Source organism: Helicoverpa zea, chromosome 16 (genome assembly GCF_022581195.2).
Source record: "Helicoverpa zea isolate HzStark_Cry1AcR chromosome 16, ilHelZeax1.1, whole genome shotgun sequence".
Lineage (NCBI taxonomy): Eukaryota > Metazoa > Arthropoda > Insecta > Lepidoptera > Noctuidae > Helicoverpa > Helicoverpa zea.
In genome coordinates, this window is record NC_061467.1 from 5,237,630 (window position 1) to 5,258,822 (window position 21,193).

General features: G+C 36.4%; 1 protein-coding gene across 7 annotated transcripts; it reads left to right on the top strand.

Moving 5' to 3' along the window:
* The first annotated feature begins 103 nt into the window (after positions 1–103).
* LOC124637809 (calcium-binding protein E63-1) lies at positions 104–21,052 on the top strand. Of its 7 annotated transcripts, none has more exons than XM_047174479.1 (7): positions 104–259; positions 5,941–5,973; positions 9,409–9,496; positions 15,361–15,504; positions 18,813–18,945; positions 19,679–19,827; positions 20,007–21,052. In XM_047174479.1, exons 1-7 carry the CDS (start codon positions 170–172, stop codon positions 20,027–20,029), a joined length of 660 nt encoding a protein of 219 aa, XP_047030435.1. In that variant the 5' UTR covers positions 104–169; the 3' UTR covers positions 20,030–21,052. The 7 variants fall into 7 exon arrangements, with proteins under 7 accessions (XP_047030435.1, XP_047030437.1, XP_047030439.1 ...); XM_047174481.1 differs by lacking the exon at positions 104–259 and adding an exon at positions 595–744; XM_047174483.1 differs by lacking the exon at positions 104–259 and adding an exon at positions 924–1,056.
* The last annotated feature ends 141 nt before the right edge of the window (positions 21,053–21,193 follow it).

A 21,193-nucleotide genomic window follows, 5' to 3' on the forward strand; every position in this document is an offset into this window, starting at 1 on the left:
GAGCTTAAAATAGTATTTCTATAATTATTTAGTGTTATTGTTGTGGTTTGCATGTGATGCCAAAACGTAGCGACAACAGACAGGTGGGAGCGGGCAGCGGGCAAGCCGCGCGGTTTATGTAACGCGAGGGCGCCAGTCGGCAGTGCTCCGCGCCGGGGCACAGCGCGCCATGGACCGGGCGAGCGGCAGCCCGCCGCCCAGCCCGCCCGCGCAGACCGGCTTCAGCGCCTTCTGCAGCGCGCTCTCCGACACGCTCTCGGTACGTAACCGCACACACCTACACACAACACACATTTATTCTTTATGACACCTCGCCACCGCCAAAACGTATTTTGGCGCCAATTCGTTTAATCCGTTCTCGATAAATTACGAGAATCGAAGATGAGTGTCCCGTTGCGCTCTATTTTGAGGCGCACGTGGTCCTCAGGGTCGACGAGCGAGGCCTTGGCGTCCGCCGCTGGACATCAGTGAGGAATCAGAATAAAAGTCATGGAGGGAATAAAAAATATAAACAAGTTTATTATTAGAGTGCTCGTTGAGGCCGGGTCGCACGGTCGCGATTTGTCCGATGGCTGTGATCTACAGAAATACCCGCGCATTAAACGGCCGCCTGGTGCGACGTACAAAGCCGCGCGACACCGCACTCTGCTCCTTCAGCAACCTTGCGGCCACCACCGGCACCACTTGTGCGCGCCCGCTGCTCGCGTCGCGCCTTCGCTCCACTCGCCTCGCTCCAAGCCATAGGTACTCCACTAATCCATCGCACTGTTGCTACTCTAACCGATGGCACTTCCCTATTTACAACTAAACACCACAAATAACTAATGGATTTGTTGCTATTTGAAAGTGTTGGTGATTTTTTGGAAACCCTGTGTTGTGAATTGATACAGTGACCAAGCAGCATCGGACAAAATGTCAGTTTTGACGAATTATTTGGAAGATAATACCGTGTTGAAATTGTTAGCCGGCTTTCTGCTCAGTGCGGTTTGTTTATCTGTACGGATGCGGCGAGCCGGTGTTTGAGCCGGGTGACCGAAGCTATTTCAAATAGTAGAGGTGTGCGATTTCTTATTTACTTATTTTGTAACTTTAGTTATGGTTAACTTTAACTTTATTGCTTATTTGATTTATTTTTTTTTAACTTATTTTTTAAGATACATCTGATTTTATGAGTTTTTTATTCTCGAACATTAACTTTCTTACCGAGAAGAACATTCTGTAACAATACCCAATATTATTGGATAAGAGGCAGTAATTTCGGTGAAATAATCAGTGTATTCACGACGTGTATGAAAGAGGGCTTGATTATAATGAGCACGTATAAGTATGTAAGACAATGTTCGCATGTGGTGTGGGTACACAGGTACACGGGTGTAGGTAGGTGTCGTGGTGCAAGGTTGGTCCACCGCGGCAACTGTTTGACCGCATCGATCGGTGACGTGCCACCCTGCCTTTACGCGCTTTCTTCAATCAACATAAAGAACTTCCGATAAAACATAAAACTTTGCCGCTTTACACTCCCATATTCCCCTACACAGTTATGTAAATATGTTAATTTTATCGTGTGTATAATTATTACAACAGTTTGTATGCTAATAGCGCTTTTGCATTAAAATTCGTGCAGTCAGGCATTTACAACTAAATTGAGTGTTTACAGAATGTTCAAGAAATCGATATTCGTGCGGTAAGTGTCAAACTATTTTCAATATAGTGGAAGGTTATGTGGGATTTAAGCAGTTGCCGCCAAATGATCGCTATTATTACGGTATTTTGTGAACATGCATGTATAACGATGCATTATGGAAAATAGAAAATTGTGTAAAAATGTACCGAAAGTGTCCTTTGCGGTGACTATGAACATAACTTGCACTTGGTGCAGCTGCAGCCATTTGTCCTGGAGCAAACATCAATGCACTATTATATAAGCGTACTCTATACGTTCAGCAGACAAACGGTGTAGGAAAACATCGTGAACAAAACAAGTTAGATATCGACCTCCCTGAAGCGAACGTGATCATCAATACTTTGGTTCATGCTAGGTCCTAGCCGCCTTCTTAGTGTGAGAAGAGGATCTTTTTCCTAACAAAATTAATTCTACTGATAATGCAGATAGTGACAGCACATGAATCGCAAGTTAAGACCAATCATTGAATATATTAGCTCTAAACAATACAATTACAACGACACGCTATTATATTATTATGTCAGCCGCTTAATCTTTGTAATAGTCTTGCCAACCAGTCCAATTAGCATTGAACTAGCGATTTATTCATATATAGTACACATATTAACTTGTTATTACCTACTATATTACTTACTGTTTACACGTTTTTAAGAGTCCTTTTCTAATGTATATTCAACATTTCTTGGGATCGATGCAACATTTTTATTCTATACATCTTTGCTATTCGGTCGTTTGAACACCCAAATATCAAATGTTCATTTTCTGCCCGAACTCTAAAGTTTTGCTTATTTTCAGCTTTGCTTATTTACGAACTTTATAAGCAAAGCTGTAGCCCGTAGCATGCGGCGTAGCACATCTCGTAGCAGTTTTGGGGGACAATAAAACGCTCAGAAAACAGTTACTACAAAATCACTGATTATTTTCTGTCGGTAGCAATGAAAGTTAAAATATTCCTCAGTATATGTCTTTCAGTTAGAATTATGTCTTACATTATATTAAATAAAACACGTGTTTTACAAAGAAAGCACATTCTATGCAAAATGTAACATCATATTTTTGAATGCAACCAGCTATAATGTTACGTATGAAAATTATAACGATAGCGATAAACTACGAGTACGTTGCCTCTTTCTCTTACAATATAAAAGCAGGAAATAATGTAGCCAACTAGAACTCTCAACGTCTGAAAGTGTAAATGATCACCCACATTCTTATTCGATGTCTCAAAGCATAAAAACATTTTAAAATCAAAGTGATTTATGCTGCGGATTCCCGAACATTAGTTTTTAGGGTTTCGCATAAAATAATTCATTAATTAAATCCTCGTGGTTTGAACAGCGTTTCGGCTGTCTGTTGTGAACTAAATAACACATTTCAGTATTTTTCATCGTGTATCACTGAAGCGGTTTGAACTCTTGATGTCAAAAAAGTCAACACCAATTTTTTAAAATAATATCTCGAACGTACAATTTTAATTCGTAGGCCTCTTGCTCGTAGGCCCTCTACGCCGTAGACCTTCTACGCCGTAGACCCTCGTACCGTAGTCCCACTACGTCGTAGACGAGACTTCCGTAGTCTACGGAATCAAAACGAGTACCTATTCCATTCGCACTTGGCCGCTTTTTGTAGTAATACTCAAAAGTGTGTGGCATCTGTTTAGCATTTAAATTATGATTTCAGATAATGTGAAGATTTTTTTCATTTGGCCTCACTTCATTCGTTGTGGATGAACCTTTTTAAAAATTGCGTAGGATTTGTTATGTTGAGCTGAATCCAAATTGGTCACAAGAGAAAGAAACACGCGTGTCTGTAAAACTGAAGATAAATAACTTGTATTAGTAAGTCGTTACCGGTTGTGCAGTGGGAATAGCAATTGGACAGTGTTTCGTATCAGCCGGTACACTTCGAACATTATAAATAGAAAATAGAGAACACAATCGGGGAAGTCGGCCACTGCTCCTGCTATTTCTGATCGGAACTTGTCCCGAAATCAAGAACACGGCCAGGTTAACGGCAACTAGTTGAGTATGAATGTGCGCTGTCATTGGGGTCACGTCATGTTCCGGAACATACGTGTCGGGTTACGGCGGTTCGCCAATTTCGTAAGTCTTTTACTCTTACATTTTATTTTACAACAAAATTTCAACCTCTGCGGCTTATTAATGTGGCTTATATTATGCATGAAAATTTGCTCTATTTCGTAAAAAATATAACAGTATTAAAGTACTTAAAATTCATGAGGTACCCTCTGTTATACGCGATAAGTAATCTTGGTGCGAGTAAAAGTTCAAAAACCTTTGGAATATCAATGGCGTTCATAAGTTCGATCAATTAGGAGACCGCCAGCTATCTGAATAACAATGATCAGCTCCTTGTGCGATAACCTTGACCTACATGTATCGGAGGTCATTGACATCGGGTTTAGCGAGAAATAACTATATCTTCTAATATTAGAACTATATATCGCAATATTAGTGATCAAAAATACGCTTGACGTCGTGTTACGGCATACAAGAATAAACTCACAACAATAAACATTTTGAGTAGAAAATGATGCAAGCTTACATAGCGATGTAACCAGAGTAAAAGTACATTACAAAAAATAATATAGAGTAGCATTTCATGGTTTTGGTGCAATAAATCAGAAAATTCATAAACAGCGAGCGGGAAGCGTTGCTATAGGTGCTACTAGCGTATTTTATATATAATCTCTTCGAAGTCTATTTTGGAAAAACGCCAATTTAAAAAGCAAGGTAATAGGTATATACCGAGAGTAGTGACACTGTAGAATATTATAGGCTCAGTAGCCATGACAATATTTTTGTTTACTTTAAATGTTATCTACAGGTGCCTTAAATTTTTTCCACATATCTGAGTGTTCTTATTCTTACCAGTCTCTAAATTAAGTAAAGAAAATAGACTTGTCATGTTGAAACCTAATTTCCAAATTCATCGACCTAGTTTAGTAAACGGACAATTATTTTAATTCAACAGGTGCGTAAAGTAATTATACCTTTTCTTCTTCTTCTTTTGATATTGTTAAAGCTTTTCTATTATACTGTAGACATTACATATTGAACATTTAAGTAGTTAGAAGGTTCACTTACATTTTTCCGTAAAAACACACGCTCAAGGTATATAAATTAACAGTGCAATTTTTGACGAATTAATCATTATTTTGAGAGAGTCTACTAATTAGAAGAATTTTATTCAATTAAGCATAGATAAAGAGAATAGACGTCAGTAAGATCACATAATTCGATTAGTCAGATAATTTTGACGTGCAAGAATTTTATCCTAATTAAAGAAAACTCAGAAGGTTATTGACTTTAGTTATATTGTTATGACAACTAGCGTGTTTTGAATGATTACAAAATAAGTATTTATTTTGTTTTATTCTCTTTAAATACCAGCGTTAGTCTTGGCATTTGATCGCGATATAAAACGTTTTGCATTGAGTCAAAACACGCTAGTTAAATCCAACTAACTATGATGAACTTTTAATGCTACAGAGGTTAAATACTAAGAAACATACTTTAATACATTTCTAAGAAAATATAAGCTAAGCTATTCTAGGATATATTAATTCGGTCTGCTTGAAAATATGAGTGGGATTACGATCGAATAACAATCGAACGACGAAAACAATTGAGAAATAAAAATATTATTTTCTTAGATAGGATTAGCCAATTACTAGAAACGCAGTGTTTACAAATAATTACGAGAACAGCAATCTCGTGATTCAACAAATTGTTTTTTTAATCATCACTAATCTCTCTTAATTTTTGTTATAAACATGTTTTCTTGGATTTTCCGAGAATGCAGAGCTTTTGAGAACCATTATAATTTCTAATTAGAAAACAACGATATTGATAAACAATAAATCACTTCACAAATAATTAAGAGTAGTTCAAAAGTGTTAAATCAAGTCAGTATTTCTTAGAGTACGTGAGTAATTGAAATCTCGTTAGGGCAGTTACTCACCGGTTCATTTTGTTTGATAAGGACACTTGTAATTATTTTAACCATTATTCTAACTTGGTATGTGTCACTTTTGTACAGTAATTATATGTACATAGAAGGTAACATTCGGCTGACGTGTTACAAATATAGAGGTTTTTGTATAAAATTAGATATTAGAGTTGATTAGTGTGAAAGGAAATATTTGTGAGAGCAGATTTGTTGTGATTGTAATTCTTGTAAGATTTAATTTGTAATGAATATACGAAGTTATATCAGTGTTTCTATCTTTACAGGGGATGGCAACCACGTCGAGAAGTAGGAGAAAAGTAAGTTTTTTAATAACAGTTATATTCACTAACGCATTCCGAAATAGATTCACTTATATTTACCTACCTGATTTTTCTAATTTTGCTGTACTAGATAGGTTTTTGATATTAACAAAGAATTTAGACTTTAAGGTATCGGCTATTATCTTGCATCTCAATCACATATACATCATTGTCATAATATTAGCAAAGAGTCTCAATTTTTATCGATTTCCCTACTGTTCAGTGCATCTATGTTACCTTATTCGTGTTTACTTGTTTAGACATGGTTTTACTGAACTTCATCCCTGTTTATACCTACTGGTTACTCTGCACTGAGTTTGTTTTGTAAAACTTTGCGGAGGTTGCTACGTAACGTAAATAAGAACAAATATACTTACTGGCAGCGTCAGAGTCGTATTTTAATGTTTAGTGCGGTTTCGCCAAGAATCCCTGGAGGACATACCTATGACATTTGTCTGTTTGCCTGAAATGTTGGGAATCTTTCAAAGCGTCGCTCACGCCGCGCCGCACCACCGGGGGTCCCAAGTATGCCTCGTATGTTTGCGAACATTTCACAACAATGTCATTTGAAACATTCCGCACCGGCTTTGGTAATTTATTTGAAGCTTTTGAACCGCTCAGCTTGTGAACTGGTGCCTCGTTGTAACCAGGGGTTGGTGCCATTTAGCAATGAGTAACTGGCTGATGAACGTGGGCTTGATGACGATGACCTTTTACATTATCTTGTAATATTAGTGGCGGTCGCTGGCCGCAACACAATGAAGCTATTTAAAGGTCGCCAATGTTTATATAAATACGTTTGATCTATTAGCAGTAATTTATTTTTATTCAGAGCATCTGATAAACGATGTAGTCATGTATCTGTCAGATAGTCGTTTAATTTAGCAAACGTATAATAGAGTGCCGCCCTACGCTGAATGCCAAATCAAATAAGAATTCTCATTATCAGAAAGCTCCAGCACTCAAGGCGCTTTGTCTATTTGTTGTGAAGTCCGCACAATTGGGTCAATGCGGCTCAATCACTTACGTTATAATTATTCATGAACAATTATTTTCGTGCGCATCATACCATCTGTGATGTATTGGGAAAACTGTTTTATTTTTAGGACGGCCTTGTTTAGATACAAGTGAAAACAATTAAACGAGTTGATTTAACGTGTTCTTTGAAGCGTGCTTTGATGCACGTCGGCTACTCATCTCAATGGGCGATACATCACGGCGCGGTTTATTTACCTACAGAAGTTGGGCATGTCACATTTTTTCACAAAGCGAGAGGTGTTTACTGGGCGCGTCGCGAGTTGATGCCGTGCCAAGCGCGACACGAGCTATTTCAATGCGAACTGCGCGCGGTCACACTCGCACTCCACCGCTTTATACTACTAATCTCTCTATCAATCGTTACGTATTTATTTTTATAAAGAAATATTTAAAAAAATACAAATCTAAGGTAAAGATTGGGGTCAATGTTAGCGAGCTTTGGTTCTATTCCAATCCGTTATTATGATTTACGATAAATATTATCAAGTCATAAAAATTTTACTGCCGCAATATTCAAATAAAAATATAATTTACTGAAGAGCGCAGTTTCCAATCATGCTTAGGTTCTGTAGAAAGTGTGATGAAGGAGGGCTATGTAGGTCTTGTATTTTTAATTAGGTCGTCACAATTCACCTAGTAGGTACGATTTGGCATGGTTATCGGCCAATATGAACAAATTGGCATCAGCGCTGTGATCACGCGCAAGCTATGTCAAGGTTGCACGGAAAACCTAATTCTAATTTACTGTAAACAGTTCATTATTGTTAATATTGGCCCAAAAGCAGATTGAATGGAAATTACCACCAACCTTAGACATCAACTAATGGACGCTGAAAGCTGAAATTTATACGTGCTTGCGTTTTATATCTGAAATTGAGTTCATTCTTAATGGACAGACGCGCGTATCTTTTATTTTGTGCTATTATTTCTGCTTTCATTTTCTTTTCTTGTTGCATATCATAGTAGAGGTGTACCATGTAAATCAACTCAATATTTTGATTTGTATGGACATAGGATTACATTATCCTACAGACAAGTACTAGACAAAGGGCGTTATATCAATAAATCCTGTATGTATCTCTACTGTGACAACATAATTGATCACAAAGCGCTAGTTTAAATACTTATCTAACACATCATTCACATGTGGATCTAGAAAGATTCATTGTTCAATATAAGTATAACGTCCTTATTTTTAGAAAATCTTTGAAACTGCAGAAACAATAAAAACCTCCAACAATACCTACATATAAAAGTTAAGTAGGTAATGTATCATATCTAGTAGTTACGTGCACTTCGAGGTCCCGGAAGCGCCCCGCTCTCGTCAGGGCTCCTGCAGCCCGTTATGTAAAACTGTCAGAAGGTTCCTCTCAACTTACGTACTTACGCGCTTTATGTCGAGGTTAACCTGCATACTTCATGGATAGTTCACCAACTGTGTACATACTTGGATGAAAAGCGTAACACTAACTTACAGAATCTACCTAAAACATCTAGTTAATGTGCGGTTTTATATGCTACAGTAGTTTTAGGAGAATATGTTTATGAAACAAAGAAAATGATCATATGATATTGGTGTGTATATTTTATTGGCGTGTGTAAGTATCAGCGATAGCAAGTCTTTAAAGATGATTTAAATAGACACAAATGATATTGTGTGTCATTTAATTGGCATGGCTCACCTGTGTACTTAGCAATCTCGAGGGACAACATCTGTATCAACAAAAACAAAGTTGTATTTAAATTATTGTTTTGGCAGATACCTGCTAATTCTATTACTCTTTGGAAATTTATTAGGACTCACTATGATCTTGATTCTAAACGTTTTCACACCTATTTACGTTACGTATCAATTAACATTGTATATAGGAAGTATATGCAGGTATGATGATGTGGGCAGGTAGAAGTATCGTAGTGGCGAGCCAAGCGCAGTAGTAATGTGTTTCATTTAAAGATCACAATGGTAATGACATGTTCCTATAAATAGTGCCCCGTCTGCCACCGCCAGAACAGTCCATTTCTCTACGTCGAGTACATCCAGAGCCAGCGTCAGCGACGTTACTATAACCACCATGGCCGACGTGACTCATGTAGGTCCCATCACCCTCATTTCATTTTTCACAAATTTTACGCCACGCTTAGATAAACTTATTATTATTTTCCCTAGATAAGCACGCTTTATTGATCAGACAATAGTCCGATAAAACGAATGACAAGATTGATAACGCCAACAAATTGATAAAAAAATCAGTATCAGTTAGCATTATTTTCTTACATTACTTGTTAATAAACACTGTGCGGTGACAGTGCAGACGGACTTTGCAGAAAATATATTGTGAAATATTGTGATAAGTCGTGTGTATGTCTGATAACAGTGCACTATTTGATTCACAGACGGAGGATGAGAAAAAGAATAAGAAGAAACAGTCGCCCGTGGACGACCGGCCCGTAGTCCCGGCACCCAGTGAAGCTATGCTCAACAGTGAGTATACATGCCCATTTACATTTTAACCGGGTATCCTGAAATCAGCTTTTTGAAGTCATGAATCGATTCCTAAATCGGGGAGTCGTTCTAAAATAGGGATGTAGTGTTTCTAATTTATCATTCAAATGCTTTGTAGTTGTAGCTCTACTCGCAACACGGAAAAGACACTTTACAAATTGCCAGTAGGTAATCCTGAAAAGTAAAACTCTCAGTAATTTTTCAGGCGGAATTATTTTATGTCAGTGGAACAGTATCTATCTGTTTTTTGTGTGATGCTTCATGGACATGTTCATTTAACAAAATGTCGTAAAGTTTTCTGTGACATTATATGTATATTTTGTAGATTTTATTAGAAGTCCCTCATATAACTTGATACTTTAATTGATGTTTACATTTTTTCGCTTCATGATTGTCATAAAAATGTGTGTTTGGGCTAATTGTATGATCGATTGATCCGCCCACACTCCTGGCTAGCTGGCTATATGTCTGCATCACCGGTTCAGTGCCAGTGTGTGGCTCAGGGCATTGTTTACCTTTGTCTTGTTTGACATCAATCAGACCTATTGTCGTCATTTCCACGAATGTCCGTAACATTGCTTAGTTTTTGCAGGCTATTATTATTTCTTTGTTTACTTTTTCTTTTATTAGAACTTTTTCAAAGACGCTTTTCTACTTTTTTTAACGAGGACAAAATATTTTCTTTAACTGAATCACCGAACAAAGGGTTTTTTTTAACTTGTCCTTGGTCGATAAAAGTGGTGACGACATGGCCGGAATCTTATCAGCTGCATCGCCAAGAGGAAGACTCACGTGTAATTTATTTCATTGTCACTGGCTATCTAGTGTTTGTTGATCATTCAATGACTTTAAAGAGAGATCTCATAAACAATGCATAGATAAGCTAATCATGACAGTGTTTAATTGCTCAAATATTTGAACACGAACGGTAACGAAACACGGGGCGTCACTGCAGACATTTTAACGATTAACTAATCTGATCAATAGATATTGAGTGGGTGGGCTGATTTAAATAATATTAATTTTGACAAGGATTGATTATATAAATTAAAACCCAGTGATGCGATTCATAATTCAAATAAAAACGCTACGGTGAAATGAATTAATCTAGTCGGTACATTTTTGACATCGGTAATGCAATCTGATAATAATAGCCCTTGGCCGATGCATGCGTGTTGTGCACGTGGAGCCAACTACTACAACTGCTATTTAATTGCAATTTTGATGTATACTCACTCTAAATTTCAAGTATTATGCGTGATTTGCTTTCAGTACGTACTTGAACACTGATTCTCCACTTTGACCTTAGTAGGTATTACGAGGAAAAATATGAGGTTTTCCAAAGTCTTCGCGATAACTTTCTAGTGTCTGAGATTCTACGGGACGTTCTTTAAATATTCTTTTAATGCTTGATACCACGGACGCTGACACAAAGTAAGACTTTACAACTCACTTTGCCAGGGAGAAAGTTTCACAAAGATGAAACTTTCCAGTGGTAATCCCGTTGCCAATTACAGTATTTGTATAGTCTTGTTTCTGTCCTATAGATACGTTCTAATAAAGCCGCAGGTTTTATGACATGTAGTTATTGATGAACATAAAAAAAACTCTTGTTTGGAATCGTAATATAATATTAAAGTACTTAAAATACTCTTGTATCAAATAATGAGTACTTGTCATTACAAGAAAATCAATCTTTGTTACCTATACATTTCGAAATGCTCCTAATAATCTTCAGTCCTGTCTTTTTGGGTCGAGGCCTAATTCTAGTGAAAGAGCATGAATTAGGTTCGATGAAAACGAAATTGTATTTTTACTTCGGGCGAATTGCACCATTGAACTATAATGATAACCAAACCGTAACCAGTCGTGATATTGCCGTCCATTGGTCAAATAGGTGATTTAACAACTGAAAATGGTTCGGTTAACGTTATAGCACAGATTACCTTTATAGTTACTGGTTATAGTTAAATGGTGCAACTCACAGCGTCAAGTGTCAGTTTTTCCTCGTATGTGACAAAATAAGGGCGTGTTTTGTTTCTGGAAAGTAGGTGTGACCAACGTATCTATGTACGAAATTCGCGTTCCGTTCACCTTTAATCTATCAACAGCTTCGTTGAAATCGATGACGCATTGAGTAATTGGCTTTACAAAATCTTCGTCATCGCCTTTTGTAGTTTTACCTTCACGGAAAGTTTTATGCGAACATTGTTATTTTTTCAAACATTTGCAATCTTTTATAAAACACCCTATCGATTTTAAAAATAATTTCTTCAAACGCCTATTATTTGTGTCTGTCTAGGTTTTTTTATTGAAAACTGTTATTAACCTTCATAGATAAAGCTTACCTATATATGAAATTGAATATGCTGAATCTTTGGTTCTGGTGGTTTCCCAACATACTTGTTATTATTATTAACTCGTCGATCATTAGTTAGTTTTCACCATAACGCTATAATATTTATACAAAATAATAAACTCAGTGAGAGTGTTTAATAACACACCAAATCTTCTGGCATAAGAGCGTAATATCAATCAAAATGTTATCTGCAACTGCAAATATTTGTGTGTCACCATGTACGTAAAGTTATAGTCTGCTCGCTCTATATAATATTCAAACATAAATATACAAAAACAAGGTTCTGAAAGGATAAAAATCTAAATAAAAATAGTTTAGAAAATTCTAATACAGATTTTCATTTTAACGTTCTAATACGAAGAGCCACTTAAAATTACTGATATTGTTCCCACCACATGTATCTTTGTTACAATTCGAAGAACATTAGGTACAGCATCTGCAATACTAGGAACGTTTAAAATAATCAACTAAATCAAAGAAAATGAGGCGAGTCACGAAAAAATCTCGTTCGTAGAACGTTGTATAGGTGTGGGATATTTCTGTCGGTGTGGTGATGCGCCGGGAATAATACACTGTTTAGAGTTACACTGGTCATTATCACCGAACATTCCTTCATAATCTTTATTCTAATTGAACAGTCGCTAAGCTGTTTGACTTTTATGATGTACTTCATTTTCACTATGTCATTTTGAGCGGCGTTTGCGTACGCGCGTACCACAACCACGCCACGGCGATATTCAATATTCATTCATATAAATTATACTGAAGATACAGAGAGAATCTTTTATATTTTTAAACAGCTACATTTTAACTACATGATTGAAGTTATAAATGTGTGTATAAGTAGTATCCATGTTCCTGCATTATCGCGCAAGGGTACCTAAATAAGTTAATACCGTAGAAAAAAAAGTGCTGACGATTGTAGAAGAAAGCAAATGTGTTGTTTAGTGGTAATGATACATTATTAGGTAAAATTGTAAAAATCTCCAAGTGTAGAAATGTAATAATTTGTAAAAGTTTGCGAAAACCAAACACAATGAAACGTGTTCGTAGTCACCTATTGATAATTGTGAGTCTAGCAAAGTTTTAACAGTCTAATAATGAAACAAATGTTTTCTTTTAATGCGCATTATAGTTCGGCCATTCAGAGAATGCGTTCCTGACACGTCGCGATTGAACTGACGACGTAACTACATTCATTGATTATTGATATAATAATGTTGTTTTAATGCTCCTCAATTGTTAAAACGGTAAACAACCAGCAAAAATATTTTTATCGTAACTGCAACGCCATTGCAAAGTTACGTCGTCAGTTCAATCGCGACGTGTCAGGAACGCATTCTCTGAATGGCCGAACTATAGTTCTTATTTTTAACTAATATATTTTTATACGTGGAATGCAAAGAGGATGTGATAATGATCGTGTACAAATGACTCATAACATGCTACGAATAGCTATACGCTTTCTAACTCGAGTTTCTGAAAATCATCATCATTTATTCAATTTATTATTTACATATGGTTTTTATAACTTTTCCGACAAATACACAGCAAATCCATTTAAAATTCGTTATTACTGTACCGGGTATTTTGGGGCAAAAACCGAATAAAACGCAGAAATAATTTATTAATGTCGAAAGTGGCTACAGGTCAAAGGACCTTGATCAATATCAATGTTCCTTGTTTGGTGGGATGCTCCTCCATTATATATGTTTCAGGAACGCCATTTTGGGAAAAAAATATTTAAAAAATCCCGACTTTACACTTGTAAGTTGCGTCCGTAAAAAATATGTAAGCAACTTTTGTAAGTTGTAAAAAGTATTTAAAAATTATTGTAAGCGACTTATGAACGGGTTTAAAATTTGAAAATTTATTGTAGGTTGATTTCGTCAAACTTACAGTTGTAAAGGAGGCCAAATGTTTACAAGAATTCTAAGTCGATTCTCTATGAGCCTACCATATGATGTTTTCTTTTCTTAACTGTTATCTAGATAGCGATGGCTCAAAATAATTTAGTGTTGAGATAAAACAGTACACGTAATATTGTTTAATCTTCAGTCAATATTGGCGGGTATGTATATGATGAGACGAGACGACAATTTTAGTAAAAACATGTCGTAGATAGTGGTAGTACACGTAGATAAAATTAGTGATAGCTGTAAGATGTGCTCGAAACACGTGTGACAAATTATAACGAACTAAAGAATTTATTGTTAATTGCAAGAGTACCTAGGTAATCAAACTGTGATGGCTTTCAATAAGGGCAATGAATTCTGTGAGTATTTTATCCTATGATATTTGTGTATAAATCACGCTAAACAGCTGGTCGGCTAAAAGTAGGTGTATACCTAGATATATGTAGATAAAAAGGATATTTTTTTTTGATGTCTTAGCCCAACCCAAAAATTAGCTCGTCTTCCGGATAGAAGCTATAGTAATCTAAGTAACATTTGCGGTGTAGTTTTTCTTCGCGTTATTTACTTTTCCTTGTCGACGGTCGACAACAGACTTACATTTGTGTTGTGTACACGAGTAATGGATTCAGGCAGGTACCTACATGCCCTTAACTTTTTATGTGCCATATTTTCTGCGAGTCAAAACGTAACGTTTTTATTTCCCTTACCTGAAATTTCTGAATTAATCTCAAGCATTGTCTGCGAGGAGACTCATAACTCTGACGAAATATAATTTCAGGTGCATATTAAATAATGGTGGCTTTGCTCGCGATTTTCTCAGTTTCTTCGTTAAGAATGCTTGAGTATACAAGATTGTTTACGGTTCAATTAGGTCCAGAGACTTAATTGCTACTTGAAATCTTATACTAATAATTATAGCGGCTTTATGTAAGAATACGTAGCCGGCGCTGTTGCTACGCGTTTTGTTATTTGAAGCAAAAAGTGCTACGGCGTAGCATTGTTTTTCTAGCACAAGTTCTTAATTCGTTTACGTTTATTGCATGTTGTATTGAAAATATGTACATACCAATCTATATGTTGGGAATGCTGTAATGTTTTCCATATACGTTTGTAGCGTTCAGTTCTGCCAATAAAATTCGACCCCACCCGGAAATGTCTGCAAAAAGGGGTTGTGTTGTAACTCAATGGCTTCCAGCTACAATATTTTAACATTGGTGTTCCATTTTTCTGAATGTATCACGGAACACTTACATCATAAGAGATGTTTTCCGTCCTACTTACTTGTTTGTGCTTTCGAACTATATTTTGAGAAGTTAAAAGTTATTAGTAAATTGGTTGTGCTTGTCAAGTGAGATTTAGTGTTAGTTGTTTCAACTCTGCGCAATCTGTTTTGGTAAACAACGCTTACGGCCATGCCGTTTTTCGTCAATTACTCAATTTTGTTTTCATGCTCAATTTCACGAATATATTTTTTATTCAAATGTTTTATAATGAGAAAGTGTGTGACTTTTGAAGGGTACTTCTCTAAGTATAAAGCTCCAACTGACTTTTTAAATCCATTGTTTCAGATTTGCGCACTGCGTTCGGCCTGCTGGACCGTGACAGTGACGGACACGTCACGCCAGCCGAGCTGCAGTTCATGCTGCGGAACCTCGGCATCACGGTTAGCGATGACCTCATTGGCGAGCTCATCAAAGACGCCAGTAAAACTGGTCAGTACCTTGTGTCTTTAAACTGCTATATATTGGGCAAATGTACAGTATTTGTCACTGATATAACCAAGCAAAGGCTACCTACAATATTGCATCTGACTTTTATGTGATGAGGAAGATTTCTCGGGTTATCGATTAGAAAGTAGTTTGTATAACAACATAAAGTATGAAGTTCATCATTACGATGTAGGTAGCTGGTGGGTTGTGATAATTATGAGCCATACTAAACTTAATCTAGCCTTAATCGTACCGCATTTGTTTTCTATTCGTACATGATTCCGTTGGCTAGCCAACGCAACCTGCGTCATGAAAATTACGTCCCACGCTCAGCTTGCATGCAAGAAGTCCATCAAACTTGGTAATGTAATGGCGCTGGGCGTAAATCGTTGCCGTTTGTTCGCGAATGACACGCCACGACCGCTACCTGTCGATCATAGCAATTCATACCAGACAGGGCCGTGACTCTCTCTAATATCCACCTAAATGTGAAATAATAAATCACACGTGCTGCTTGGCCGCTACTGTTTACGTAGGTATAAGGTGTGACACACTTGAGTCTATCGGATAGATCTGCTGCAATAATTGGCCAATAAATTCATTAGTCATACTACTGCAATATAATCTAGACACTATTAAAAAGATACGCAAAGTAGATAATCTTGACATAACAACAACAATTGATAAGTGTATCAATGAACTTACTACTATTTAAATGTACGAAGCTTTCTGAATTATAAATTCTGAAGTATAAATACGTTTCCAACAAGTTCATTTCTTTAGCATGTTGATTCTACTTTATATGCTTAAATAAATATTTAGGAGTGATCGTCGTATTTTATGACTCAATAACGTCTGGGAGGCACGCACGGCGTAAGTATGTTGTGGTTACGCCAGGCTTGAGGCTGACATACCCAAATTCCAGACGATAATGTCATTTATCTAGGCGCAATTTCCTGCGCTCAAATAACCTTGTATCTAACTCGTGAAGAAGGTGAAATCACTAGTTACATAAGTCTGAATAGATTGCAAAGTCGTTTTGTTCGTGCATTCGCTTTAAACTTTAAACTACTTTACGGATTTACGCCAGAATTTACGCGGATTCCGTCATAACTTGGGAAATATTTACATAGTTTGTTATGTTGGGCTCTTTAAGTAAATCGATACGTGTGAGTTTCCTAATAGTGCTAAATAGATTGCACAATTTATCTGGCAAGTGCGTGGTTTCAAATTAAGTAGCTACTGTATGTATGCATGTTCGTAAGTACTGATGACATCGATTTATATCAAGTCATTAAGTGCCTGTACAAATGCATAAACATACCTGGTGTAAATACATATATGAGTGTTTTGTTTGTACATTGAATAACTGCCAATATAACACGTGTTTTTGACATCAGTACAGCTGAGATAGTGCACTGTTTGAAGCTAGCAAATGGTCTGTGATTGTAAATTGTTAGTATCCAAGCGTATCAAGAGCAGATATATGAAATTAAATTACATCATTTTACGTAGGCAGGTACATACCTACACAAGTCACGTCATATCCGCTACCACTGAAAGAATGTTGTTATAAAAATATTCAGTGATTATGAAACTTTCAACCACTGTTTGCCTCATTAGAATATAAATTTGCGTGAGCCAGTAAGTTTAACTGTGCGGCATGAATAAACAAAAACTGATTAAATCGATGAGGCAGTTAATGTACAGGGTTATTGTAAAATGGCGTGCTCGCGTAAGGCGGCGAGCTTCCGGAGCGCGACCCTCACCGAGGGGGAGGTTACTTACGTACCTGCGCTTTTACAAGACCTCGTGACGTAATTGATAAAGTTCCACTTGATCACTCACCACTGGAGTACCTAATATAACGGAGTACCTAATATGGCAATAACTTGCTTCATTACTTTGCGTGCCCTCAGATATACAGACTTAACTTTTAGTATAGCGTCGTAAGCTAAGTGATTGACGGCTTTATGGTGCCTAACAAAACTTGTAAATAAAGCTGGCCTTAGTTTTATTGCTAGTAAAGGACGCTATTTCGGTGTATATATTTATTCAAGTAGATTAGCCTGGCAGGATTACTACGGAAACAATCTAATTTTGCAATTGCACATGTTTAAGATTTATGATGCAAACTTGTGTGCGTCATTTCATTCTTGTTGTTTACATTTTTCGCGAAGTTATCATTCACAAATGGCAGTAAGTAGATGTACATAAATCCCATTTATAAACCGAGACAGTTCAGGCCTTCAGGCTGCAATAGCGGAACCGGGGGCCAGCGCCACGCCCGCTCTATCTACCATCGCAGCCTGATAATCTCTTGATCCAATCAGAATGTACCCGCAAGCCTCGGCGAGGTCAACATTCTGCACACGATACAAAAACCATTAATGCTCTGTGACACGTTCCTACTCCGTGATTTATAATAAATATTACTCCAGTATTCAAGTATTACTATGATCAAATAAGCATTTTCTTTAAATAAGAAACATGTTACCTACTTTTAATAAAAAGGCTTCGCTGGCAGAAATTCTATACAAAAAAGGTGCAGCGGACAGCCACAGGTGGTGCTAAATTCCCTCGTTGTCCTACGTAAGCCTTTACCTTTAAAAGTGCTTGCACATCTGGCACGTTTGTATAAATTAGAATAAATTACCTACAGCAAATAGAAAATTTAAATGAACGCTGAATTGAGCACGGGATAATTATTTTTGTTTATTAGCAGGAGTGAACAGTAATCTTAGTAAGCAACATAAAAATATATTACGAACGTAAGACTGGCTGCAATAATAAAATTTTATGAATGACGACTTCTGACTTTATGGCTAAACATTGATAATGACTGTTATAATTAACTGTTGGTAATGCTGTGAGCAGAGGGTGAACCGCTGACGTCACGACTTTAACGACTTTCCCTGCCACCGCGTTAATTAAGATTTAACGACTTAAAGCCCTTCTGTTAATTGTCACATAACATTTTGTTACATATTATTTGGGCACGATTTAATATTCACTATAACATTGCTGTGGTGTGGAAATGTCTCGTAAATCTTTATCTGTGACCCTAAAAAGGTTTTCATTTACAGGTAGCTAGGTAGTATTTGGACTTTCAAAACATTATTATGGAAAAACATTAAACATGTAACTATGTTTGTAGCTTGAGCTTTACAATGGTAAAACACGCTTCTTCTAACGCGGATTAAATCTAAAATATTATTTACGTTATGATAAGATCGTTGATAACTCCTTACTTACTTTTTTAATTTTTATTTATTTTCTTTGAAATAACACTTTTCTTTTTTGAATTCCAGGTAACGGTCTAATAGATGAGAATGACTTCATGCAGTGGGTGACGAAGATACAAGCCTTACAAGGGCTGGATGTAACGACGAGTGGTGGGGACTCCGAGGAAGAGATCACTAGAGATCTACTCGCAGCATTTAAGTGAGTAACTTATTTACTTAATTAAATATTTCTCTGATTTATGTGATTGACTTTTGTAGTCATGTAAATCAAGCAGGCAAAAAATATATACATGAGTCTTCCACTATACAAAATGTAACTTAATTAACGCACATCCTGAAATTAGTTTGTTCAGAATCGTTTACTGAATCGATTTATATCATTTTTAATATAGATAATTTTTTATCCCAAAAATAATTTAAACTACGGAAATTATTGTCATATTAACCCTGTACAGTCAAAACAAATTCAAATAGACCGTAACTCAAAGTAATAAGACTTCGTGTATTGTCGGCTTTTTCCGTAGTTTCGTTATGTTGTGTCGAGTCGAGCGGCGCGCGGCGCGATATTTGCGTGCGTAGTAGTATGACCAAAAAGTTCTCCAAGAATTGGTATAACTACTTTGGTAAATAACAATGCATATACATGTTAAATTAAAAATTCAGTGTATGTATTATGATTATAACATAATATTCTAATTGGGGTGTTTGAGGGTGTGCGTTAATTACGTTACATGTTGTATATTTAAGTGTCAAAAGAGGTGGCTTTTGGTTTCCATCAACTGAGTACCTAATGCATAAAATACTGAGCAATATAGACTCACTATCGATATTGACTAGGTCAACTAGGTGTTTGTAACCCTGTGTATTTCTGAAATTCTGTACCTAAACCAAGTATGGTGCAGCATTAGGCAATAATATCTTATTATTTCCAGGGTGTTCGACCGCGATGACAACGGGTACATAACGCGAGACGAGCTCCGGGCAGCGCTGGAGATGATCGGCGAGCCCGTCACCGACGCGCAGCTGAACCAAGTTCTAGCGCTCGGTGACATCGACCACGATGGCAGAATCGATTATGAAGGTACACGCCACGTCTACTTATAACTAATTACACTATTCAAAATAACGTTAGTGAGGACGGCCCAAAATTCAGCACTTAACTTTTTGGCATCAATTTAAAAGGCTTATGCCAAACAAGGTCTACCTAAATAGCGTTAGTAGTTGATACTTAATAGTAAAGGTTTCTCATTTAATTTGCAGAGTTTGTGAAGATGCTGTTGTAACGTGTACCTCGCTGAATAAGACCTCATTAGATATAATGAAAGATGGTAGTGTTAAAAGACGTGCGGTCGGCGCAGATTGGTCCCTGCGTGATCATGTATGTGGATGTCGCTACGATACACAGACGGTAGTGGGCAACTGCTACCAACAACTGTTCATTGTATGCACGGCACCTATATGTTCGCAGATCAAAGTGGAAATACCCACGTAGCAGTCGACACCTGTTGAAATTGTTGTAAATAGAAGTAATTTTATAATTATTAAAAATAACAAATATCTATTGTAGCATGTAACTAATTTAGGATAGTCAAATTATATAATTAAACATTAATATCATTAAATGATTATATATTTTGCATACGTGATTTGTTTACCAAATAATAACTAATAATAAATGGCCTAAGTGGACTTGATCAGAAATTTTGTAATTTAAAGACATTTCAAAGTAGCAGTTATGCTGTATTACTTGTATTATATTGTAACTCAACTGTTTTAACGAAAAAAACTACATGTCAGTACAAAGATGCTAATAATTTATTTTGCGAAAATTGAATATATTTAACAACATCTATTTATACATATGTTTAGATTAAGATCTTAGCGAATTAGCATATAATGAACCTACATAGATGCCCAGTTATAGAACTTCATAAATGTTATTCTTATTATTTTTTAAAACAGATTCTATACTGCAAACGAAGTTGAAATATAAAGGACTTTTAAATGAGAATATGTAAGTTTTAATTGAAACACAAAATGTCTGCAGTTGGTGTCGACTTGGCTGTAACTAAAAGCCACAATTCAGGAACGCAAAGGATTTAACTAGGTACCTATCTACCTTACCTAACTTTGTTTTTTTTTTGGTATACCTACCTATTATTTAAGCAATTTGAAGTAGAGAGTGCCAGTCGACACATACCTTTACAGTACTAATGAATAAATAATGTTGTAATTTTATGGTTGTGAATGATAAGTTACATCAGAATTGTTATACTTATGAATTAAAGTGGTATGAGTACGGACAACATATTTATTTTTTAAATATTGATCTTAATTATATGAAGAGTTTTAACTGAGTAACGTTATGTGACTAGACGCGTGGGTTGCCCGGGTAACTGGGTTGAAGCCGTCAGATAGGCAATCGCTGTTTGTAAAACACTGGTACT

Coding starts and splice junctions, on each gene's coding strand:
- LOC124637809 (XM_047174478.1), top strand. CDS start 8,820: ATGATCTTGATTCTAAACGTTTTCACACCTATTTACGTTACGTATCAA. Junction 8,897..9,001: donor TATATAGGAAGTATATGCAG/GTATGATGATGT, acceptor TCCTATAAATAG/TGCCCCGTCTGCCACCGCCA. Junction 18,946..19,678: donor GATCTACTCGCAGCATTTAA/GTGAGTAACTTA, acceptor TATTATTTCCAG/GGTGTTCGACCGCGATGACA.